The 26,167-nt window shown below is 39.7% G+C and overlaps 3 protein-coding genes across 6 annotated transcripts in view; all 3 read right to left on the bottom strand.

The window, feature by feature from the left end:
- Window positions 1-1,028: 1,028 nt before the first annotated feature.
- Window positions 1,029-1,972, bottom strand: LOC113331718 (39S ribosomal protein L41-A, mitochondrial-like). The gene is made up of 3 exons (XM_026578362.1): window positions 1,731-1,972; window positions 1,573-1,637; window positions 1,029-1,316 (listed from the first exon to the last, which is right to left on the bottom strand). The coding sequence occupies exons 1-3, from the start codon at window positions 1,873-1,875 to the stop codon at window positions 1,248-1,250; spliced, it is 279 nt and encodes a 92-aa protein (XP_026434147.1). The 5' UTR covers window positions 1,876-1,972; the 3' UTR covers window positions 1,029-1,247.
- An 18,280-nt stretch (window positions 1,973-20,252) lies between these two features.
- On the bottom strand, window positions 20,253-21,306 carry LOC113331813. Its single transcript, XM_026578451.1, has 2 exons — window positions 21,036-21,306; window positions 20,253-20,818 (listed from the first exon to the last, which is right to left on the bottom strand). Exons 1-2 carry the CDS (start codon window positions 21,183-21,185, stop codon window positions 20,543-20,545), a joined length of 426 nt encoding a protein of 141 aa, XP_026434236.1. The 5' UTR covers window positions 21,186-21,306; the 3' UTR covers window positions 20,253-20,542.
- Window positions 21,307-21,853: 547 nt separating this feature from the next.
- LOC113331840 overlaps window positions 21,854-26,167 on the bottom strand; it is a 6,313-nt gene continuing 1,999 nt past the window's right edge. Inside the window, exons 1-7 of one of the 4 annotated variants that reach the window (XM_026578492.1) lie at window positions 25,521-26,159; window positions 24,206-25,024; window positions 23,757-24,095; window positions 23,472-23,663; window positions 23,226-23,372; window positions 23,006-23,114; window positions 21,854-21,974 (exon numbers count right to left, since the gene is read on the bottom strand). In XM_026578492.1, coding sequence (XP_026434277.1) covers window positions 23,097-23,114; window positions 23,226-23,372; window positions 23,472-23,663; window positions 23,757-24,095; window positions 24,206-24,781 — 1,272 coding nt within the window. In that variant the 5' untranslated portion in view covers window positions 24,782-25,024; window positions 25,521-26,159 and the 3' untranslated portion in view covers window positions 21,854-21,974; window positions 23,006-23,096. Of the gene's footprint in view, window positions 21,975-22,040; window positions 22,679-23,005; window positions 23,115-23,225; window positions 23,373-23,471; window positions 23,664-23,756; window positions 24,096-24,205; window positions 25,025-25,520; window positions 26,160-26,167 lie in introns of those variants that run through there. The other 3 variants (XM_026578490.1, XM_026578491.1, XM_026578493.1) reach the window with 3 other exon arrangements.

Here is a 26,167-nt window from a genome sequence, read left to right as displayed (position 1 = left end):
CATTACATGCATAATATTAGTTTGACATGAATTCAAAAGACGTATCATAAAGAAGAGTACTCAATGTCAGAATATAAATAATAGTCAGTGTTATAAACATAAGTAGATATATCACTTCGGTCAACAAAACGAATAGATCGTATCCCAGAAGCCACATACAAATGCATGTCATAATATTTGGTAATACAAACTGCATAGCCAGTAGCCATAACCATATAGTGCAGAATTACAGGATTCAAATAAGCACGCTGCAATGCTTGACTAAGCCCGCACTGAATAACAAATTTTTAAGCAGAACTAGGTTCAGTTTTTTCACGAGTACTACTAAAAAAATGCACAAGGCCAACAGAAACATAAACTAAACTACTGAAGGTGTTACTATAAAGTCATATCATTTTCAAATCAAATTTTTCCAAGCAAAATCAAATTAAAAAATTCAATGAAAATACCAATGGGACAATGAAAGAGGGATACAATGGTTGGTCACTTTTCGCACAAATAATCTGCATAAATGGTGTCCGCAGTTTTTGCTTCTCTTGTGCATTATGAAACATTTGGCTGCAGAGATTCAAGGCATGCTGACGTATGAATCCATATACATGTACAGCTAGCTATGAACAGTAAAAGATTCAACAGAATAAAATATAAGAGATAAGTTTCCTAGTCCCAAGTAATCATTTAACCGAGTCCTAGAAATTAACTACCTTCAAAGAAATGTCTAGAAGCCATGACTCTTTTAAGTCTCTGTACACAGCCATTTATCTAAAAAGACACTAGAGGCTCATGCCAAAAGTAGTCGAGACTTTGAAATAGCAAGCACCTAAATTTTCTGATGTCTTGTGCTAAATATGTTCTCCTTCTATTGGTTAAGTATATTTTGACAATAGGAGTTTTTTACAATTGGATAAATTAGTTGTCTTACTACTTATCGTGGTTCTCCTCGAACTACTTAGATGCATCAAGGCAAAATGGAGACTCAAAGTAAGGTCATGCAACAAAATCAAGCATGGTGAAATAGAAGGGTTTATCTTTCTCTGATACATGCAAGCAAAAACTAGTGCCCTGGTTGGCTAGTCCTGGGGAAGTAAAGTATATTCATTGAGTCAACAAAAGAGAACACATATTCCAAATTATCAATACAATCTTCATTTTTAAGTTCCAATTTATTTTTTAGATAAAAATACAATTCAATTAAGGCCTACTGGGAAGAAAAAACGATTAGAATACTTGCTCAGTTAGCCACATCTTCACTTGGCAACATTGGTAGCCTCCGTAGCTTTCACCTCTACCGCGCATTGTGAAACATATGGCTTCAACTGCAGAAAGCCATGTATGATTAGTAAACACATACTGACATATATATAGCTAGTAAAAGATGACCTACTCTCTACACCAATTGTGCAAGACATTCCAGATAAGAACCAAGATTCAATTTCCTTATCCCTATTTCTGAGATTCAAGTAACATTCTTGATATCCAGCCCGTTACATTTGTACATGAACTAAGATCAACGGAACACATTTTCATTATCGAAACATGTGCAAGCAATAGCTTGGAGATAATTGACAGTACCTTGAAGTCAGTTAGATCAGGAACAACATAATTTGGCAATTTTTCATCAACAACAACATATCCACCTGAAGAAATTTGAAAATTCGCATTTGTAAATTACTGAACAAAAAGAGAGACGGTCAATCAACACTATAATAGAGTAGAGATAGTGAATGTACCTTTGCGAGTATGAAAACCAGTAGGTTTACAATTTTTTCCTTTGTAATAATCTTTAGGAGCGCGTTTAGAAGAGAGAATAGAAAGAGATGATGTCCTCTTTCTTCTCATTGATCTTCCTAACCCTACCAATAATCCCAATACCATCTCGATTTACGGAGAAAGTAAACGAGGGTTTTAAGGTTTTGCAATTCTGTACACAGACAAAACTGTAAATATGAAAGAGATGGAAGATACTGTCAACCGGAAGTATCAGGAGACTCAACACATTACAGGCTAAATACATGGACCATCTGGACTGGGATGGAATCTACAGATTCTAAACCGGCCCACCTGTTCTTTTTTTAGAACGATTTTTGGGGGACCATGGTTTTTTTAGGGATCATGGTTTTATTTTGGATAAAGGCATTAGACCTAATTTTAGGTCATCCCATATCTAGTTATTTATTTAATACCTAATTTATCCTCTTAATTAATTTTAGATTATGATTAGTGAATGATTTAGTTAAAAACAATTAGTGAGATTAAATTAAAAGATGGGTTTATTATTAGTTGAGTAGAATTATTGAGAGAGTAGAGTTAGAGAAGATGAAGGAGAAAAACATGGAAAATAATTTTTTTTTTCCAATTCACTAAGTTTGAATATTCAAATGATGAAAACTCATCTGATTCTTCATCTCCATCCTCTTCTAGAATATTTGTTAATCTTCAAAATGACCCGGATTTGAACTGGATTTTGAACAGTTCGGTTACTTTATATGAAGAACAAGTAACCAAACTCATCTGAAGCTGTAGTTCGGTTTCCCCGTGAGATGAACAAGTAACCGAACTCATCTGAAAGTGTAGTTCGGTTACTTGTTCCAAACACGCAGGTTACCGAACTCTCAAATAAAAGAATTTCTAGGAGTTACAGCGTTATGTTCGGTTGGTTCTCAACTAACCGAACTTTGGTGTACAAAGTTCGGTTGGTTCGCAAACTGCATGCACTTTTGATCTAACCGAACTTTACGTAATATAAGAGTATATAAGTTTACAAAGTTCGGTTCTTTCGCAAACTTGAACCTAACAGCTAACCAACCGAACTTCGAGTTCGGTTTCTGCGATAAAATTGTGAAGTTACCGAACTTAACAAAAAAAAATATATGAAGTTCCAGTCAATGTAGTCAATATCGGCCGTATCGGCCGATATATCGGGGATATTTCGGATATCGGCCCAGAACGATACGATAAGAAGGATATCGGGGATACGATATTCGCCCGATAATATCGGCCGTATCGGCCGTTTCGGTCAAATATCGGTCGTATCGGTCGATACGAAATTTTCCTACATTTCCCGATATGAGTATTGGTCGTTTTTTTATAAAGTTTAAGGGTAATTTTGGCGAAGAAAGTCTTCCAGGTGGTAGTAGAGGTGCATGTAGCTCTCGAAGCAAGTCTACTAAAGTTACTCTTTTGTTTTTTTGATAAAATTAATGTTATCTATTATATCTTATCCGAAAATGTGTGGAGAAAATGTTTAATATAAAATTATAGTCTCTAAATCTAGAACCGATATTATACCGATATTTCAACGATAATATCCCCGATATAAAATCGTACCAGTGTATCGGTCCCGGCCGAGATGAACCGATATCCGATATTAACTACATTGGTTCCAGTGTCTATTGGCTAAGTTCGGTTACTTTATAGTTTTAAAAGTTTTTACGAACAAACCGAACTCTAATGGCTAAGTTCGGTTATTTTGGAACTCAACATAGTGGACACAACAACACAGTTCAGTTAGACTGGATTTGTTTTTTTCGGTTATTAGGGTGGAGTTCGGTTACTTTGTAGTTTTAAATTTTTTTGCGAAACAACCGAACAGAGAATTAGGTGACTTAGTTTTAAATCCAATAGAACCGAATTGTTCTTTGTGTTCTTCATTTTCAAGAAGTTCGGTTAGTAAACTAGGGTTTTTTGGAAAATCTTCCTAATCGAACATGGTTCTGTAACTCCTATTAAAACCCTATTTTGATGATTTCTATTCGATTGAAGCAATCAAAATCAAATTAAAGTGAAGGGTTTGTTGGAAAATACCTCCGGAGTGGTCCCATGGCAGAATCAGGTCGCGGCTGGCGTCTTTTATACTCGATAAAATTATTATGTAACCGAACTTAATTGTGATTGCATTGTTGTTATTACATTTCTTAAATTTGCGGTGGCGGTGGTGGTGGGAGGAGGTGGTGGTGGTAATCGGTGGTTGGCGGTGGTGATAATCGTAGGTGGTGGTGGTGGTAATCGGCGGTGGTGGGAGGAGGTGGTGGTTTTATATATATAGGTGGTTATTAGGTTGGTTTTAAATTAAATTAGGTTAAGGGTACGTTACTCATTTCAACGTTTTAGGACACTCCTTATCACTATAGGGAAGGTGGACCAATAAAACCATGGTCCCCTCAAAAAAATCATGGTCCCTAAAAAATCGTTCTTTTTTTAGTAGGAATTACTCATAGGTCCTAACCCAGTGGGCTAGCTTAATGACAGGTCATTTCTTTAAACCCAGCTTAATGAGAGGTCCAAAAAAAGATGTTTACCCTATCTTTTTCCGCACACGTGCGAGATTTATTAAAACGAATTACAATTATTCCAGAAATACCCCTCCACCAAATCATATTATATAAATTCAGGATTTAAACATTCCTAAAAACAAAACGCAGAGCAGATTTCAGTCGAGAGATTTCAGATCTCGTCTGAATTTTTTTTCTTCTTCTCAATTGATTCTCCAGGACCTGATGTTCTAGGGTTTGATTCTCAATATATTTACGCAGGTTTGTTGATTTCATCTTTTACATTATTTTTCTTTTTGATTTAGATTAGTTGTTGTTCGATTTTTTTGTTTTTTTTCATCTGCTACTGTTAATAAGATGATTCGTTGTGTTATGATGAAGATTTTAGGTTTAATTTTCATATTCTTTCCTCTCGTTAGTTGATTATCATTAATCTGTAATCTTGTGTTATGATGATGATTTTAGGTTTTGATTTTCTTCTATCTTGATACCGTTTAACCAGTTGATTCATCTTAATCTTTCAAGAGTTTTTACTGATTTTAGTTTTGTTGATGATTTGGTTTTAAGATTCATCTTTTCTAATTGTTTGTTTTTCTGATTTTCTTGTTTTGATTTTTGTTTTTGCATATACAATATGATTCAGCGAACATAATATATTTTTTTGTTTGCAGGTTTTATTCTTTGATTTCACTTGGAGAAATTATCATATTTCCAGGTTTGTTATTGTTCTTTTCATTTATTTTTTCCTATGATCTGATAGTGCATCTAGCCTATACTGTTCAGTATCAGTTTTAAATAGTTATGTTTTCATTGTTTTGGTTGTGAATTGATAGTGCATACTAGGTATACTCTTTAATTGAAGTTCGACAGTGTTTTTTTTCCAGTTTCGTATATAATCTAACAGTCCATATAACCTATACACTTGTTCATTAGAGGTTATAACATGTGAATATTCTTATGGTTAACATAATCTATACTCTTTGATAGAAGTGAATATATTTTCTTAATTTGTGTTGTCTTTTTTCTATGATGCTACAGTACATGTAGCCTATACTCTTGAATATAAAATGATTCCCATGATGCTACAATGCATGTACATTATAATCTTGAACATAAAATGATTCCAATAATGGTACAATGAATATACACGACACTACACTGCACAATGCCTGTAGACTCAACCGTGTAGGTTCCCTGTACTCCTGTATTTATCACTGCGACTAAGTTTAAGCTTTGCTATCTTGCTGATTTATGGGGGTTATACTTTTTCACAGGTTTAATATGTCTACTTCTGGTGATATTCCAAATATTATGTGCTATGCATATGTCTACTTCAAGCACCATCACATTCCTTATCTTGTTATGTACGCTTATACTATTGATGATTTGAAGTTTTGCATCTGCAATGAGTGGAGGATGTTGACTCCTTCAAGTATTGTTATCAATTATATTGATAATGGTGTGAAAGTCCCTGTGCTGGTTGATGTAAATCTTCGTGGGCTTGCTGCACTGCACCATTCCCAGGAATCGTCTTACTTTAAGTTGCATGTTGAAGCTCTTTCTAATGGTGCATCAAGTTCGTCCAATTTTGTTCATGTGGACAAGCAATCACAACTGATTCAAAGTGCCAGAGAAAGTTATGAAAAAGAGGGTAACGAGGTTGTAAAGGCGCTTATCTCTGATGGATGGGAATCTGTGTTTGATGATCCTAATAAGTTGTTCCGTGGTGGTGTGGACTCTGTAAGAATAGCATGCCAGAAATACTGCGCAAAGACTGGGTACAAAGTTACGAAGGTTAGGAATGACTCAGCGAGGTTTACAATGAAGTGCAACAAGGTTGGTTGTTCATGGATGATCCATGCAGTTGCTATAGGTTCTTCACTTGATGTTTTTAAGATCAAAAAGTATGTTGGAAGGCATACATGTGGTGTTGGGTTAAAGTTGAGGATCCCTCTTTTAACTAAGAAACTTATTAACCACCTTATTCATGATAAGGTGAGGCACAATCCACTTATCAAGACTCGTGAAATTAAAGACTACCTCAAATGTGATGTCGGGGTGAATGTAAATTACCATAGTGCGTATCATGGATTGAAATTATCACACCAGAAGCTTTTTGGGGATGACGTTAAGTCGTATACTGACCTGGTTTAGTGGGTAAATGCATTGAAGGAAACTAATCTGGGGTCTCATGTTGATTTCGACTACAATGATGCGGATAACAAATTCGAGAAGTTGTTTATTTCTTTTGGCGGATGTATTGAAGGATATAAATTGTGTAGGCCAATAATTTTTGTTTATGCGACTTTTTTGAATGGGCCATTCAAAAAAGGTTTGATAGTTGCGACTTGTCTTAATGGCGATCAAGGCAAGTTTTCTATACTTTTTTCACTTTGTGCTTCTGACTCTTTTTTTCTCCAAGTAATATCTATATAATATAGGACCTATATACTGTTTTTGTTTTGCTTTTTTCATGTTTCTGGTTTTATATTTTTGGTACAGTGTAGCTTACCTATACTTTTTGCTCATTTGTAGGTTTTTATCCTTTAGCATATGCTTTGGTTCCGGGAGAGACTATTGAATGTTGGCACTGGTTTATGAAGAATCTTGAGAAAGTTGTTGATAGTCGTCCAATCACCTTTTTTTCTGATCGCCACGAAGGTCTATTACAATCTATTCCTGCGGTTTTTCCTAATTCTCATCACAGTTACTGTTACTACCATATCTTAAACAACCTGCCCATCAAGAAATCTGATGAGAAGTATAATGAGGTTGTAGCCTGTTATAAGAAATCTACGTATGCACTTACTCCAGCAAGGTACGAAGAAGCACTCAGGGAAATGAAAATCATGGGAAGGCCTTGGGTTGCAACCTATTTACGTAATATCCCCCCGGAACACTGGAGTAGCGCATTTTAATAATTGGATTCGAGATGAAAAGAAGTTGCCTGCCTGCCCCCTTGTAGACACAATCATGTTTCTACTTCAATCTTTCTAATATATTCGAAAAGTTGGTTACTTTTTTGATTGTTTTCTGGTAAAATAATTTTTTTTTGTTTTGTTTTGTTTTTTGTCCAGGCGACGCATTATGGACCTAATGTCAAAGAGGCGCGAAGAAATCCTTTTGATGGACCCTGAAAAACTCACTCCTACTTATCAAGCTTTGCTAGAAGAACATATCCAAATGGGTTGAGTCTGGAATGTTAGTCAGTATGATCACAACATATTCGAAGTTCATTCTCTGAGGTCAGTTTAATGTTTATTAATTAGTACAAAATATATTCAACGTGGTAATTAGATAAACATGGTACACATAAGTGCAGAAAACCTATACTGTTTGAATACAGTTTCAGTAATTAAAATAAGTTTTGCTTTATCTAGTCTATTATGCTAGAGTTTACACAAACATATAATATCCAGTACAAATGCAAATTTTTGATTATGCTCCCACAGTACAGATAAGCAATACAGTTCATTAATGCCACTTAATATTGCTATATATTGTTTTTTTGATTTGTCAATTTTGCTTATTATTTTATGCTATGCAGGTCTCGCTCTATTGATCTAGAGAGGATGACTTGCACCTGCCAAAGATGGCATGTATATGGTGAAAAAGCGGGGGTCTAACAACACCACCCAATATTTCGCTTAGCAATCTGTATGGACTAATTCCGAAATACTTTGCTAGAGAATCAACTAGACAGTCAGACTCAATATAGATAAAAGTATCTCAAGGAGTCAATATCTCTCTCTTGATTTGATTTTTACTCAAGCTAAAAACAATAGCAAGTCTTTATCAAATACAAGGAATAACTTGGACAGTACCAAAGACCAATGTCCAAGTGTTAATCAATGAAATCGACAACCACAAGGTCGGATCTCCAATCGATTAACCTTTAACGCACAACCTGTATTATTTCAATTATAAAGATAAACAATATAATGCGGAAAATGAAATAACACAGACACCAGAAATTTTGTTAACGAGGAAACCGCAAATGCAGAAAAACCCCGGGACCTAGTCCAGATTGAATAAACACTGTATTAAGCCGCTACAGACACTAGCCTATTCCAAGCTAACTTCGAACTGGACTATAATTGAACCCCAATCATTCTCCCACTAATTCAAGGTATAGTTGTACTCCTATGCCTCTGATCCCAGCAGGATACTGCGCACTTGATTCCCTTAGCTGATCTCACCCACAACCAAGAGTTACTGCAACCCAAAATCGCAGACTTGATAATAAACAAATCTGTCTCACACATAAAAGTCTATCAAAGGATAAATCTGTCTCCCACAGAAAAACCCTAGGTTTTTGTTCCGTCTTAAGATATGAAATCAAGGTGAACAGGAACCAATTGATAATCCGGTCTTATATTCCTGAAGAACAACCTAGATTAATCAACCACCTCTCAACAGTCTTACTTGAATACACAAGAGGACGTCGTGGAATCACAAACAGTGAGACTAAGATGTTTGTGACTTCTTTATCTTGCCTATCGGTGAACTCTCACGATCTCAAGCCAATCAAAGATTGTACTCGTACGATAGAAGATGAAATATGAGATCACACAACTACGATAAAAGTAGTATCGGTTTGGCTTCACAATACTAATGAAGTCTTTAAGTCGTTAACCTGGTTTTAGAGAAGAAAACCAAAGGTTAGAGGACAATCGACTCTAGCGAGCGCACTAGTATCACACAGACGTGTGGGGATTGGTTTTGCCCAATGTTAGTGTTGATGGTGGATTTTAGTTCAGGGCTAAAATTGTAAAACCAAATTTATGCGCTGACATCCTGTAAAGGATAAAGCCATTGATAAGTGATGAATACTTCTCCACTTTACTAATTCACCTAAAATGGAGCATGTAGCAACAATCCCATATATCTTGTGAATTTATAACATTATTAATGTATGACCAGCCTTGTGTTTCCTGTACTGCTCCACTCCTATCATTGGTGCGGCATGACGACTGAGTGTTGCTCTCAGCAGAGCAACACGAATCTCCAAGCATTAATAATGAAGCATGTACGAAATACCCGTACATGCTATAACTCTCGGAGTGTTATACTAGCCCGATTGAGCATCTGGACTGTCCATATCAGTCTCATAAACGATCACGACCATCCAACTTCACTAGCATGATTGGATGGCTCAGATCGAATCCATAACCCTCAAGCAGGTATTGGAGTATTCACCACCGGCCCAATGCGGACCCGCATGGTCGGCCTCCCCAAAAGGGTAGCATGGCTTTCCAATACGTCCAGCCAAAACAGCGTGGACGAGAAACTCTAAATTAGGGTTTTTCGACACATTACATGTATCGCAAAGTAGTCTCAACCATCCATCTTCGCAGGCATAGATGGAGGGTGTGGATGTAGATTCAAGTTCCCAGAGCATGTCAACGCAATCACCGTGGGACCGCCTACATACATGACCGATCGGCCAGGACCAGCTATAGTTGGTCGTTCCAGTTCGTACTCCCAAACAAGGCATGACGCACGGCCGATGAAACCCTAATTAGGGTTTGAACATCACGAGCGTTCATTTTCTCCTGCACGAACGAAGGGTCCAGGAATAGATTAGGCAGGTCTGATGCGCATCAACATGATTATCTTGAGCCCATCTATCTCCACACCCGATCGGCCAAGGCATATCATTCCTGGTTGCCTCGATTTGCACGCCCACACTAGGCGTGGTCACACCTCCCAATTGCAAACTAATCTCGACCACTCAACTTTGTCGGACAAATTGAGTGGCTTAGATCACGTTTCTTTGGGACAATGAAATACAGGCGTGTACACCAGCCCGTCATCTGCACACCAGACTAATCGGACAAAACCGACCAAGCTTGGTCGCCTTGAAACGCACGCCCAAAGTTGGCATGACGCAGGGCCTTTGCGGCACAAAATCTCTGTAACAAATCAATCCTAGCCGCTCCTCTTTGCCGGAAAAATTGAGCGAACTAGATTACACTTTCACGAGACAATAAGGTATATGCATGTACACCGGCATGCCGTCTACACGCAGTCCCAATCGGCCTTGCCAAAATCGTGTCCCAATCTTGGATTCGATCAAGTTGAAGAGTGATGCTTGCGCACCTCTTCATAAACCCTAATTCCACTAACGGTCGCAGATGAGTGTCTCAAAGATTATCTCGTCCATTCAACTTCACCTGCTTGGTTATACAACCCTGGTCAGGAGTTAACTGGTCAATGAGGTGTCGTGGTGATTACCATCCGTCACTCTACCACACCAAGTGATCGTTCAAGTCGGGACTTACCTGTACAGCCCCAAACGATCACTTTAATATGGCTAGACATGCATCTATTTTAAGACGCTTAATCGTGACTTACTCCATTAAGCCTTAAAACAGCGATGCTTTACTCATGCTAAATACATTCGATGCATTACTTGCATAGAATACACACGATACTTCACAAGTATCAACTTCCTAAATAACTTAGTTATTTAATCTAGCATCACATGCTGCTTTCTGTGGGTCCCGCGATCCACACACTCGAGACATCAATCATATCACAAACTGGGGGATACATACTGGGGTATTGGTATGGCGGTTTACAGCGTGAAGCGCACAACGCGCCATCACAAGAACGTGTCAAGAAGTCATGGACGGATAGTGATGATGGGAGAAGTGGGCAAGACTGATCGTGTAACAATAACACACGCAACTCCACTACTCCATCACTCCACTTTCTCCACTTCCCATGAGAGACGTGGGTTAGGCTCAATGACTTGCATAAATAGGTTCTCCTCCCTATTTTCAAACAAGACAAGACAAGACAACAGAAACCAAGTGTTGATACAATTGTATTCCAACACCAGAATTGATAGCTTTCATTCTGTAAGCCAGTTTAGCTTTCTGATACAAGTCATACATAGCCAACAACTTCACAATCTCAACACCTTCTTCGCTTCCCTCCCTAAGATAAACCCCATCTCCTTCACTTTGTGACCAAAGAAAGTCTGGAACGACCATTTCTTGGTTTAGGCCAGAATTGTACAGATTTATTTCTCGATTCACAAAGCACTCCCGTGCAGTGCATTTATTTAGGGTTTAGATTCATTCCTCATCCACACACCCCAAATTACCAAATTCGGCAGGAATAGTTTTCACCCATAAACAATTGGCGACCACAGTGGGAGGTTATCTCTCGGTCGTAAAGTCAGTTTCTTTAAAATCCGATTCAACTTTATCAATTTCGAAAAGGGTAGATCTTAGGACCAATTCAATCATCAATCCATTTCAAGATGGTAGAACTCAGGTCTGGATCAGCAATAAATTCTGATGGAGCTAGTGTGGATAACACTCTCGGTATTGATGTACCTGTCAGTGGAGCTACTGTGGTCAATACATCTCTTGGATCCGTCACTTCTACCACAAACGTCAGAGAAGCAGGAGATGTTCCAGTAAGTGTAACGCCTCCCATCACCAGAGCCAGAGCAGCCGCGAATCCCGACATCTCCTCAACTGTAACGCCTCCGGTGGTCACCAGAGAAACAGATTCCACTGCTTCGTCAGGACGAGGAGCCGGAGAGACGAGAGGAGGACCATCTCCCATTACCATCACAGACTTGATGGAGAGGCAGGAAGTTCTTGCTAAGACTCAAACGTATATGGCTACAACTCAGAAAGAGGTACTCACTTTTCCTAAAGCATTAACTGATCGATTTCCACAAGAGCCGCGACAGCCCCTGGAGCCAACAAGGAACGCATTCAACGCACCCGGAGAAGGTACTTAAGTGGCACGGGCCTACATGAACCTGATCAAAGAAGCAACATCAGATATGAATGGTCCTGTCATGGAGATTCTTACACTGGGGACTGATCCTCACAACGATCCTCCTCAAGTCAATAGTCTCACTATGAGCCGGAGGCCGGTGGATCAGGAAGCGGTTTCTCTAGTGGAAAGTTTATGCGAACTTTTACACCTCTCGAAGAATCAACGGGCAGAGAAGTTTTGCTGCAATCAACCAGAAGAAGGTCACAACCGGGCCCTACACGTTACTGCATGCATCAAGGATTTAGAGTTCAAGATGGCCCCCATCGACACGGGAGCGTCTTCGAATGTGATTACTCTCAAGACCCTCAGGATGGCCAAGGTTCGCTCAGGCAAGATCGTATGGCATCCTACCACAATGACAGACTTTGAAGGAAACCAGACCAGCACATACGGGATCGTCCCTTCAACGTATCACCAATGCCTGAAGACTATGCTGGATAAAGAAGTCGTTCGTATTCCTGCATCATTGTCTCCTTACGCACCAAGATGCGGAGTAGAACTGTTCGAACTGAGAGAAGCTCCGCGGGAAGGATCAGACAAAGTCTATTGCATCCCACTGTCCACGTGGGCGTCAATCCAGGAGGAGGACCGACTTGCATCATTGAGGGCTAATCCCCACGACGCACCTTTGCTGAAAAGGCATTCCTCTTCATCCGGTGAATCCACAACCCATGTTTTGTGGCAAGCCGTGACCAGAAAGGGAAACTGTATACCGACGCCTTTGTTAGCAATCAGCAGGGGAGACTATTACCCAGTATCTCCGCCCAACGAAATGCTACAACAATAACGATCCACAGGAAAAGGTGTTGGATGCTCCACGACAGCTGCAAGATGATACCAACTCCACAACTGATGAGCTCGACGATGAGGAATCTCCTAGGCCTATCTCAATCAGCTCGACCTTGTGTAAGCATTCATACAATATCCGATCCAAGCCGGTCAAACAATCTCCGAGGCAGTTCAGGCGCGAGATCAGGTGTTACATGGATTCCAGAGACTTGAACGAATGCTTCCCTAATGATGATTTCCTCTACCTAACATCGACATGTTGGTAGATGCTACCAGCGAACACCGCATGCTCTCCTCCATGGATGGATGTAGCGGCTACAACCAGATAAGGATGTATGAGCATGGTGCAATTACGATAGCACCTGCTCTGCTGGAAACAACAATCCTGCCAGTAATGAAGAGCCTCACAATGTTCGTGGAAACATATATTTCACCAACGGGCAATACAATCTTCAGCCTTTGTAAGAAGTTCCGCTGAAGCAGTAAGAGGAAAACCATTGAGATACAACATCCTGCGCGTCCAAGATCGCCAACTCCAACTCCAATAGCACATGCACGACCGCCATAATGATGAAACAACGTCCAAGATATTCCATGTCTGGATCGACGACAACAACATCAATGAGAGACGCTTTCAGAATTTCGTCTCCCGTAGAAAAAGTAGCTGCGTCACCAAAGGAGATTGCGCCTGGGTCTTAAGAGGTACAAACAGATTCTCCATGTCAAGAGCTTCATCATTAGTTAAGTCCTTCGCATGAAGGAACTTCCCTACTCCTCAAAGACACTATCCGAAGATGATAATCACAAAGGAGTATAACACTTAGCACTGCCCATCTCAAAGATGGTGAATTTAGAGAGATGCAAGCACGCTATCATTCCAAGATGTCCAAAGACGAATATATACTCAAGAGTGCAGAAGTATTGTCAAAGACTGGTGATATTCCTGGACATCTGTGAAGCGCAACGCAGGTGTAAAGACGGTCTCATGAACCTAGTGTGGCAACATCTATCAAGTCGAAGGCTCAATGGATACCCATGGTCATGGGACTGTCCCCCTCTTCTTCATTCCATGAGGCAACATCAAGAATCCATCAGTTCCATCATTAGATTCTCCCTCTAATAACGAGACGAGCTCTACCACTATATGAAGACCGCCAAGTTCGCGCCATCTTCCTCCCAGTCTCTTCTGATCGCAGCTGCGGTTGAGAACCGTTGTTCAAGCTTCACCGTAGCAACAACCACTACGGACAGAGGTAATCCGAACTTCTGCATATTTTATTTTCCCACGGAGAAGTAGTAGAGTCACGAAGGAGAGATGACAATATCTTTATTATGGTAAACCCACCGACCATACAAGATAGAACCATGTAAATCACGCTTGGGGACTGAGGCTCAGCATGAAGTTCCTTCACCATCAGTCAGGGACTTCTTCAACATGGTCAATCAAGAAGCATGTAATTCGCAAGTGTAAATCAAACTGAAGAGGAAGCTGCTTCACCGCTCTTCCACAAGAAGCTTGCTTCAACGCTCTTTCCTGAAGAAGCTGCTTCAACACCCTCTCCAGCAGAAGCCGCCTCAACACCCTGTCCAGCAGAAGCCGTTTCAAAGCTCCCTCCACCAGAAGCTACTTCGATGCTCTCCAGGACCTGCTCGCTCCAGAAGCTGCTTCAACGCTCTCAGCTAGACCCACACCACGTTCGAACATACAAGGTTCACGTTTGGGAAAAGCAAGCACGCCTGGGTGCCACGTTCGAGCAAAGGGAAGACTGGTGTTAGTCAGCAAGACCGGTGTTGGTCACAACAGCAAGGCCGGTGTTGGTAGAAGTAACAAAGATGGTATACGGGACAAGTCCGGTGTTCGAACGAAACAAGACAACAAGGTCGGTGTCGATCGAAGCAGCGGTGTCCGTCAGCAAGGTCGGTGTTCGTCAAGGCAAGTTCAGTGTTGTTCAAGGATCAAGTCTGGTGTTTGGTGAGGCAACAGCCGGCCCCAAGCAAAGCAGGCAAAACAAGCCCACGTTCGATCAAGCGGACGCATGATGAGTCCCACGGTTGAGCGAAGTAGGGGGGTCCACATGCCTATCAAACAGGTGCAACAGGGTAACGTTTTTTCGAAGCATATACATGGTGGGGTCCACATCCGTTCAGGGTTACATGCACGGTTGTCTATGGGAAGAGGAGCATACAAGTTCTATTCCCTTCTTGGCTCAATATCTGAAGGAGGAAACCGGTCCCACCAAGGTCGTCGTCACACCTGGCGTACTCCCACGAAAGAAGCAGGCGCAGCAGTCCGTCGATTAGGCACATAAATACCACGTTCGATCAAGCAGGCGCAATAGCCCCCTCGACCGAAGCAGGCATAGCAAGATCGATCGAAGCAGGAAAGACCGACATCATGCTATGGGAACGATCGCCTGGACGCCTCTTGAACGTGACATGCTCCAAGGACAAGACGACCCGTCTCTCCTGGTAACATCTAACTTTGTCTCATAAGTTTTATCTTTAACTGTCACCATCTCATGCCTACCCCCACAATAATGCAACCATTATGTGCTAGGCAGAGGACTTAATATTGATGGTGGATTTTAGTTCAGGGCTAAAATTGTAAAACCAAATTTATGCGCTGACATCCTGTAAAGGATAAAGCCATTGATAAGTGATGAATACTTCTCCACTTTACTAATTAACCTAAAATGGAGCATGTAGCAACAATCTCATATACCTTGTGAATTTATAACATTATTAATGTATGACCAGCCTTGTATTTCCTGTACTGCTCCACTCCTATCATTGGTGCGGCATGACGACTGAGTGTTGCTCTCAGCAGAGCAACACGAATCTCCAAGCATTAATAATGAAGCATGTACGAAATACCCGTACAGGCTATAACTCTCGGAGTTTTATACTAGCCCGATTGAGCATCTGGACTGTCCATATCAGTCTCAGAAACGATCACGACCATCCAACTTCACCAGCATGATTGGATGCCTCAGATCGAATCCATAACCCTCAAGAAGGTATTGGAGTATTCACCACCGACCCAATGCAGACCCGCATGGTCGGCCTCCCCAAAAGGGTAGCATGGCTTGCCAATACGTCCAGCCAAAACAGCGTGGATGAGAAACTCTAAATTAGGGTTTGCGACACATTACATGTATCGCAAAGTAGTCTCAACCATCCATCTTCGCAGGCATAGATGGAGGGTGTAGATGTAGATTCAAAGTGCCCAGAGCATGTCAATGCAATCACCGTGGGCCCGCCTACATACATGACCGATCGGTCAGGACCAACTATAGTTTGTCGTTCCAGTTCGTACGCCCAAACAAGGCATGACGCACGGACGATGAAACCCTAATTAGGGTTTGAACATCACGAGCGTCCATTTTATCCTGCACGAACGAAGGGTCCAGGAATAGACTAGGCAGGTCCGGTGCGCATCAACATGATCATTGTGGGCCCATATATCTCCACACCTGATCGGCCAAGGCATATCATGCATGGTTTCCTCGATTCGCACGCCCAAACTAGGCATGGTCACACCTCCCAATTGCAAACTAATCTCGACCACTCAACTTTGCCGGAAAAATTGAGTGGCTTAGATCACGTTTCTATGGGACAATGAAATGCAGGCGTGTACACCAGCCCGTCGTCTGCACACCAGACTAATCGGCCAAGACCGACTAGGCTTGGTCGCCTCGAAACGCGCCCCCAAAGTTGGCATGACGCGCGGCCTTTGCGGCACAAAATCTCTGTCACAAATCAATCCTAGCCGCTCCTCTTTGCCGGACAAATTGAGCGATCTAGATTACACTTTCACGAGACAATGAGGTGTGGGCATGTACACCAGCATGCCGTCTACATGCATGCCCAATCGGCCTTGCCAAAATCGTGTCCCATGCTTGGATTCGATCAAGATGAAGAGTGATGCTTGCACACCTCTTCATAAACCCTAATTCCACTAACGGTCGCAGATGAGTGCCTCAAAGATCATCTCGTCCGTTCAACTTCACCTGCTTGGTTATACAACCCTGGTCAGGAGTTAACTGGTCAATGAGGTGTCGTGGTGATTACCATCCGCCACTCTACCACACCATGTATCGGCCAAGTCGGGACTTACCTGTACATCCCCAAACGATCACTTGAAGATGGATAGACATGCATCTATTTTTAAGACGCTTAATCGTGACTTACTCCATTAAGCCTTCAAACATTGATGCTTCACTCATGCTAAATACATTCGATGCATTACTTGCATAGAATACACACGATACTTCACAAGCATCGACTTCCTAAATAACTTAGTTATTTAATCTAGCATCACATGCTGCTTTCTATGGGTCCCACGATCCACACACTCGAGACATCAATCATGTCACAAACTGGGGGATACATACTGGGGTATTGGTCTGGAGGTTTACAGCGTGCAGCGCACAACGCGCCATCACAGGAACGTGTCAGGAAGTCATGGACGGATAGTGATGATGGGAGAAGTGGGCAAGACTGATCGTGTAACACTAACACATGCAACTCCACTACTCCATCACTCCACTTTCTCCACTTCCCATGAGAGACGTGGGTTATCCTCAATGACTTGTATAAATAGGTTATCCTCCCTATTTTCAAACAAGACAAGACAAGACGACAGAAACCAAGTGTTGATACAATCGTATTCCAACACCAGAACTGATAGCTTTCATTCTGTAAGCCAGTTCAGCTTTCTGATACAAGTCATACATAGCCAAAAACTTCACAATATCAACACCTTCTTCGCTTCCCTCCCTAAGATCAACCCCATCTCCTTCACTTTGTGACAGAAGCAAGTCTGGAACGGCCATTTCTTGGTTTAGGCCAGAATTGTATAAATTGATTTCTCGAATCACAAAGCACTCCCGTGCAGTGCATTTGTTTAGGTTTTAGATTCATTCCTCATCCACACACCCCAAATTACCAAATTCGGCAGGAATAATTTTCACCCATAAACTTTTAGATGTCTCCTATATATAGTCTTCAAATCAGGGTTTTGCCTTAGTTACAAGGCAATCAATATTCACCGTTAGATGAAAACCTGATTTAGATTCAAGCTAATATTTCTCAACCGTTAGATCGAAAACTTAGCTTGTCACACACACTTGAGATGTATGTTTATTGGGTTTGTGAAAACCGTGCCCAAACGTGTACGTGTATGTTGGTCCAACATAGTAACCCAAAAGGTCAACCATATGAGCATTTCATATTAACCTTGTTATTCTTCACCATAACTAGTTCAATTGACTCAAATGAACTAGTTAGAGAGTTGTTCAATTGCTAATATGAGCATTTCATACAATTGAAACAAAAATGATTCGATTCGATTGAATCGACTCGTGAACTTTATAGCCACGGTTTGCATACTGCATTCCTTAGTAATTTAAGTTTCATGTTCAAAGCACATCTTTAGATCATAACCCACTCAAGTACGCAAACAAGTTCGCGGACTTAAGACAACCGGCAGAGTTTTCCAAACTCAGCAGAAAATCTCGGCAAGGAGAGTACCGCCAGTTCGCGGACTAGTTTCGCGGACTGAGTTCGCGGATTAAACACGCAAACGAGTTTTTGGAAAATCTCAGCAGAAATTCTCGGCAAGAGAACTTTCGTCAGTTCGCGGACTTGGCAAAGCCAATTCCTCCGGTTTCTCTCAATCAACAAAGTTCGCAAACTTCGGATTAAGGAATAGGACTTATGCACATATGTGTTTCCACACAATGCTTATATTCATCATTGGTTATATAGACCTAAACTCTCATTCCAACCATTGAAACATTCTTATAGGACGTTATATAGTTGTTACACTATTTGTCGTCAAAGCGATTTTCAAAGTGATTGAAACATTATGACTTTCGTCACCAGGTGAAGATAAACCCGATCAAAGCGAAACGCTTTACCAACACATGATTTCGAGATATAGATAGGAGAGATATACTCGGCTCGAAATATTAAATGTGTATGATCCAGTCTATATAGCATACGACTTTTGTCTCATAAGAAGTAGGAGATAGAAGAGATAGACTTTTGAGTGATAGATAAGTTCAAGTCTCCACATACCTTTTTGTTGATGAAGTTCCACGGTTCCTTGAGTAGATCTTCATCGTTGTATGATGAATCGCCATGAAGTCCTTGAGCTCAACTACACTTTTCTATCCTAGTCCGAGACTTAGCTATGTAGACTAGAAATCAAGACTCATAGTTTTGATCACTAACATTAACAAACATGCTTGAGATAGAAACACATGCGAGGTCGACCGAGCTATGCTCTAACATATGGTTTTCCATGTTCACATGCCACAGCTGCGATATCTGCAAAAGGCGACCATTACATGGAATATATCCACCCATACTTTAAAGTTTCTACATATCGTGAATTATACTCACTTTCAATCAGACATATCCCCAATTATGACAGGCCCGAGGAGTATACTGAAGAAGACACCATTCTACATCCTAATCCAAGAGCTCCACCTGGACGACCAAAGGGAATCCGTATAAAAAGTGCACACGGGCTTAGTAAGAAGTCAGTTAATGCTCCAAGTGTCACAAAAAGACTCACCACAACAAAGCTACCTGCACCTTCATTCCTCCCTACCGATGATGCTTTGTTTATTCATCATAACAAAGCACCGTCACAATGATCTATTCATCATGTTTATTTTGAAGCTGACTTTTATATATAGATATTTTTACAGTTTCGATATACGCTTCAGTTAGGCAATATATACTCTTCATTGAGGCGATACTATTTTTTTATGCAGATATCATATTATTTCTTTCAATGTTTTGGAGTTTACTTTTCATTTTTGAACATAATCTAAAAGTGCATAAAACATGTACTCTTGTTTAAAATGAGTATAAGCAACACATACTTAGTTATCACTGCAAGACTATTTCTACAGAGATACTCAGGTATCAGAACACTGTATATATAAGAACAAAGTATATAGATGAGGACTAAAAACAATATTATCTGTGTTTAGTAATAATTCCTATCCTGAAAACAGTTTGCTTTTCTAAAAGTGCATAAAGCTTGTACTCTAGTTTTTACTCTTGTTTAAGATGAGTATAGGCAACATATACTTAGTTATCACTGCAACACTCTTTCTGCAAAGAGTATACTCAGGTATCAGGCTAATAAGTCACTGTATATATAAGAACAAAGTATATAGATGAGAACAGAAAATAAGAACTATTTGTGTTTGAATTAATAATTCTTATCCATAAAACAAGAAAAAAAAGAAGAAACTGTGTTGACCATTGCACATTACTGGTCATTCGACAGAAACGAAGACAGTTTGTTTACCATTGTACATTAAAACAAAATCCAACAACTAAAAGAAAAGTACAGAGTGACAGTTTTCGACAATTATTTATACTACTTTACTGTAGTAATCAGTTTCAAAAGATGGCTTCCAACTCTCTTCTGGATGCTCCGCTGTCAGCAACTTGCAAGCTATCCTAACCATTTTACCTTGAATCTTATTTCTTAGTGTTTCTCCATCTTCCAACCTCAACTCAGTTTGTTGTTCTAAATTATAACAAGAAAATTTCTTCATAAAATATCTTACATACAACAGACAATCTGGCGAAGTCCCTTGCTCAGGTGTTGGGAAATCCCAGAATACAACTTTCTTCACAATGCTCTTTTTCTATTGTACCAAGAAATTGTTGATAGGATCTAAGCAGCGGTCAGCCATTTTTTTTGCACTTTTTTCGTACGTATGTTTTCCACTCTTCAATGAGTTATAGTGAACGAACCTCTTCTCCTTAAAATAAAAAATGAGCAGCGTACAATGACTCCCCAATCCGGCTCCATGACACATGGGTATCATAATTTTGTCGACGTTTTTGTCCATCTCTAAGATTGGTTTATCAACAGAATCCTTATCTTGGCCCGAAAAAAGTTGAGATCGGTCGACATGAAGCTGGAATATCGATTGTTTTTGCAAGTGTTAGCATATGTACTCTAAAATGATGTTTGTCAAATGTTTCCCAGTATAGCCTATATGTACTTTCAAGTGCTGAAGTCAAACTAGCTAGTTTCCACCCAAGTATAGACTATATGTACCCTTAAAAAGAAATGACTAGTTTTATTTATAATTATTGTGATAATACTGAAAAAGAAAAAAAGATAATACTGACCCAAGCAGATGCATCGAGGTACAATACTGAGTGGTATTCCTTTTTCGGATCAGGATTCTGTTGAGCTTTGCGACAAGCTTCTCTTATCTTGTACACAGCGTATCGAAGCAAGTCTGCTTCCAAGCTCTCATTGTGTACCAAGGCCTGCATCGTGTTTGCGAACACACATATATATAGGGGTGTAAATAATACCCGAAAATACTCGGCCTGCCTGTATCCGCCCGAGCCCGCCTGTACCCGAAATAGCCCAAAGCCTGTTATGGCCCGTCATGGACCATCCGGCATGGCCTGGATTAATTTATTGGGCGGTCTCGGGCTTTGCGATTAATTATGATGTCCGGCCTGATACCCGGCCTGGTGCCCGGCCAGAAAGCCTTCTATGTGCCATTAATCATTTAATATCTTCTTAAAAAGACTTAAAAGTTACAATTTTATAATTGTCAATTTTGTGTCAAGAAAAATAAAATATATAATTGTTTTTTTACTTATAATTAACCTTTTCAAAACATTAATGGTAATATATTTTCTTATTAGAAAGTTTATTGTACTCTAATTAATTATTTATTATAAGCTAAAATTTAAAATTTGTCAGTGTAATTTAAATATAAAATAATACTATCACTTACGATATGCGATGTTGGAAAGGAAAGGATATTGTATTTAATACCGTTCATTTGAAAATTTAAACTTAAAAAAAAAAAAAATCAAAATAGTGGCCTGACCGGCCCGATCTGGCCTGCCCGTATAAAAAGCGGGCTTTGGACGGTCTTTGGGTAGCAAATTATCTACTTGTGTTCGGCCTGTCCGGCCTGAATTTGTTTACGGGCTCACAAATATTAAGCCTGGCCTGCCCGGCCTGTCTTAGTTTTTGGGTCGGGCGGCCCGGCCTGCCCGAATTTACATGCACCACCGCCAGTCGGCACTCTCCACGGGTTTGAGCTGCAAGGTTAAAACAACGAATATTTTAAAATTTGTTTTTAATACATTTTTCATATACTTGTGAAGTACTCTCTAAAAAATTATGTTATTTTGTTTTTCAATTTGAGGCTTATACATTTGACGCATGTTCGAAGTATGGAGAGAGCACCCTTAGTTGATATTCACTCATCTTATGGAAAAACGGGGACTCGTGAAGATCTTTCAACTTATTACTATCCTTCTCTTTACAATCTCTTTGTCGTTGTTTGTTTCTTTTTCGGAGGCTGATTTTCAGTTACAATTTGTTTTCCTTTCCTTTTATTCGGCATGATAACTTGGTCTGGTATCTCTTTATCTTTTGGCTTTTCCTTTTTAGACGATTTGCCACTTGCTTTCACATGTATTTGCTTTTTTGATTCGACTCTTGGTTTTGTCTTCTTAAGAGCTTTACCAGAAAACTTACTTCCAATGTCAAACATGTGTCCAATAGGCTTCGCTTGTCTATCTTTCCGATTAATTACATCATTAACCACATTTGAGACCACTTTGGTATCGTCCCTTGTTGTGAGAACACTGAGAAGTGCCTTTTTTCTGATAGCTAGTGGAACTTCATCCTCTGTTTGAGACAATGTCTTAGTTTCAACATTTGACTTCATTACTTCTGTGCCAGTGTTTATTGGAGGACCTTCTAAATGACGACTCATTTTTCGATTCATCTCTGCCTCCTGATTTTTTTTAACACAAACCCTAATTAGTCAGTATAGGCTAGCTATACTGTTGATAACTTACCCAGTATAGGCAATCTGCACTACCATATTTTGATTACATATTTTTATATACATGGTAACTGATAAGCAAATTTTTCATGAAATATAATGATTATTACTGTATATTCATTTTGATTACTTAATCAATTGGTATTATTTTTTTTACGGGGGTCAAGGGGGCAGCGCCCCCTCGTTGTCATACTAATCTAAACGCACGCCTGATGCGACTTCCCTTACACTCAGCCGCAAATATCATAATGAACTTAAATTTGTCAAACATTTTACCTTAGCATTTCGTGCAAAGACCTTTGTTGCGGTCTCAGCATGCAACGCCCGCCTCTCGTCTAACTCCCTATCATCCATCTGCATAGCAGACTCATGTTCTGGGGGGAACCTGCATTTTAAGAAAACAGGTAAAGAGTGTCATTTTTGTGTATGCCAGTGTGCAGATTGCCTATACTATGTAAAACAATTAAACTAAGATGCAGATAAAATAATATCTCACAAAATCTTGGAGAGCTGGTTTGTCTGCTTTTCTCTTCATCTTCCTCTTTATATCAGAGAATGGCGGAAAAATCACCGGTCGCTTAGGTTCGGCTTCCGGTTTCTTAACTTCAGTTTTTTTGAGAGACAATTTTATCTTCATCGAAGCCTATATTTAGCAGGGAAAAAAAAATTAAGGATAAATAAAAAATACAGAAAAGGCACACTGAAGAAACCTTTGTATGCATATCATTGCTGGTTCCACAACCTCATTTGCAGTTTCTTCTGGTGTCAACAGTGTGAATGACGACACGTCAAAAAAATCACTATGTGGCGTAGGCTTTGAACCTCCTCCTTTTTCTTCGTGTATAGTCTTTTCAATCCTAGCACATGCAAGACCCAACGTTGCTTTTTCTTCTTTACAATTTTCTACCATTTGTTGTTTCACTATTTGGGGTTCCTGCATTTTTTTCATTTGAACTGCATTATACACGTGTTTGAAAAATATGACACATGTTATTAAAAAGGAATTGACAGTGCAGAACAATTGTACCTTTTCAATCACTGGTTCTGGTAGAGGTAGCAAATCGTTTGCAAAGCACTTCTCCACAATTTGCGTCGAAGACAACTGAGTGAGGCTCTCCAAACTACCACTTGAATATTCTTGAACATGTATTTCATATAGTATATCTTCAGATGGTAGCTCAACATCTGCATTCAGATCAACAACATCTTCATCATAATCTTGAAACACCTTCAGCACCTCACAAACCAAAAAAACAAACTGCATTCTTGGCATCACCTTCTGGTTCTCTTGGAGATTATTGATTGCGCCATTTATTTCACCCATCACTGCTTTAGCTGCTTCTTGTTGGATTGCTTTCAGCTCAGGCTGTAAGCATTTAAGCAAAAGAAAACTGATTTTTAGTAAAAGTGCAGGTAACATATACTGATATAAATTTCTTGAAAAACAATATAAGTGCGAAAGGAGTATTAGCTTACTGGTGTTGGATTTTGTAAGCACTTCTCAACTTGCAGCTCATCCACCTTTTTGTTCAAGTCACCTAAAGCCCACATTTTGTATTGCGAAGGCTCAATAACATAATTTGATGGCGCATATTTTTCTTCACAGTCCGGAGTTGTATCTTTGTCTATTGGAGTAGTTGCACTTGGAACTTCGATTGAGTCAGTGCCCAGAGTAGCAGCCTCTTTCATACTTCCGCTCCATGTCCCTTGTTCATCATTGGATGGCGCAACTTTTTTTTCTTCTTCTTCTTCTCCATAAGTTGTATGTTGGTCTTTCGGGGTACTTGCACTTGGAACTTCGGTTGACTCAGTACCCAGAGTAGCACTCATTGTCCGTTCTTCATCAGATTCTTTGTCTGAATGTTGTTTTCCTTCATCAGAGTCAGAGTCGGAGCCAGATCCAGCTGCAGAGTCAGAGTCATCCCCTGAAGATGTTTTTGTGTTAACGCAAGGCTTCCTTTCTGGGTATGCTTTATAATATATTTCATTCATCAAATTCTCCATCCTTGGATCTACGGAATCACCTTTTTCCTTTATGCTCTGCATTGCCATCCAGTTAAAATATATGGTTAACCTCAAGTCATCATATAATTCTTCTTCATAACCATCCAATTCTCTTGGTCGTGGCACATCTTTGAATCCTTATTGTTCGACACCATCCATTTCTTTATCAACATCCATTTCTTCTACTTCTGGGACTCTTACTTCCTCTCGCTGGCGTTGCAACCTCTCCGCAATTTCATTTAAAGCTTTCTACTCTATTTCAGTAATCTTATCAAGAATACTCGGCGAGAGCTGAAACACAAAACATTAATACGCATTTCTTATGAGTTAAGATTCCATACACTATTATGAATTTCAAAAGCAAACATTTCTATCGGTGCAGGACCTATGCACTCTACAATTTTAGTCAGTATATGCTACGTACACTCACATAGAACATATACGCAGATTATTCTATGCTACATTTTAATCAGTGTAAGTTTATACTTATCATGTGACGAAGAATTGTGAATATACACACTCCAGTAGTATAGTCTATATACACTAATCTACAGCCACAATCCAGTAGTATAGTCTACATACATTACTATACAACCATAAAAATTGTGAATTGTGAATGTTAGTAGCAAGAATATACATTTTTTAACAGTATAGCCTACACTACTATTTAAGAATTGTGAACGTTAGTAGCAAGAATACACATTTTTTAACAGTATAGCCTGCATACACTCCTCTATAATATATAGTATAGCACAAACAAAAATTAGAATTAGGGCCATGATATTACCGGGTACTCAACCATCTGCATATCTTTTGTAACCTCCATTGCGATTTCTTTGATGTTCCACCTGGCTACTCTCAGTAGGTTGCTCCGGGTAACGTCAATGGTTTAATACAATGAGTATGCTCAGCATACCATGGTTGAAACACGAACAAGACTGATTAAGAATTTGAATCCAATCCATGTCTACATTATCAGAAAAATATAATATCATAGGAGTGCTCACCAACAAATATATAACACAACCAGTAACAACAGTTGGATTGCTGCTATTATTGAATAGCTGCTCGCGAAGGTGGTGATGGATTAAATCAAGCCATGACAAATTTTTTGATCTATCAGTATCATGTACTAAACCTATGTATTTCTCATTCAATGAGCTTGCATCTTTTTGGGTAAAGAACAACGTTACACACATAAATAGGCCAATCAGCCTCATAATGTCTGTGTCGCGCATTTCTATTTCTTTTTGTTTCTCTTCACTCAGTACATACTCCTTTTTGTTCTTTACGGCTATTTCCATTTTCCTCTTTTGCTTATCATTTTCATCGTAAGCCTTTCTAACTAGATCCAGTATTGCATTTTCTATCAATGATTTCAACATATTGTTATCACCAAAAATCCTAATATAAAATGGACCACTTCTGAATCCC

The sequence above is a fragment of the Papaver somniferum genome, unplaced genomic scaffold, assembly GCF_003573695.1.
Source record: "Papaver somniferum cultivar HN1 unplaced genomic scaffold, ASM357369v1 unplaced-scaffold_128, whole genome shotgun sequence".
Taxonomy (NCBI): domain Eukaryota; kingdom Viridiplantae; phylum Streptophyta; class Magnoliopsida; order Ranunculales; family Papaveraceae; genus Papaver; species Papaver somniferum.
Note: the sequence above shows the minus strand (reverse complement) of the source record. Positions and strands in the feature narration are given on the sequence as shown.

Excerpts from the sequence above, each read along its gene's own strand:
- LOC113331718 (XM_026578362.1), bottom strand. The coding sequence starts at position 1,875 with ATGGTATTGGGATTATTGGTAGGGTTAGGAAGATCAATGAGAAGAAAG. Across the intron at positions 1,638-1,730 it reads TGGTTTTCATACTCGCAAAG|GTGGATATGTTGTTGTTGAT; the intron begins GTACATTCACTA and ends AAATTTCTTCAG. Across the intron at positions 1,317-1,572 it reads CTGATCTAACTGACTTCAAG|TTGAAGCCATATGTTTCACA; the intron begins GTACTGTCAATT and ends GGCTTTCTGCAG.
- LOC113331813 (XM_026578451.1), bottom strand. The coding sequence starts at position 21,185 with ATGCAGGCCTTGGTACACAATGAGAGCTTGGAAGCAGACTTGCTTCGA. Across the intron at positions 20,819-21,035 it reads ACCTCGATGCATCTGCTTGG|CTTCATGTCGACCGATCTCA; the intron begins GTCAGTATTATC and ends TCGATATTCCAG.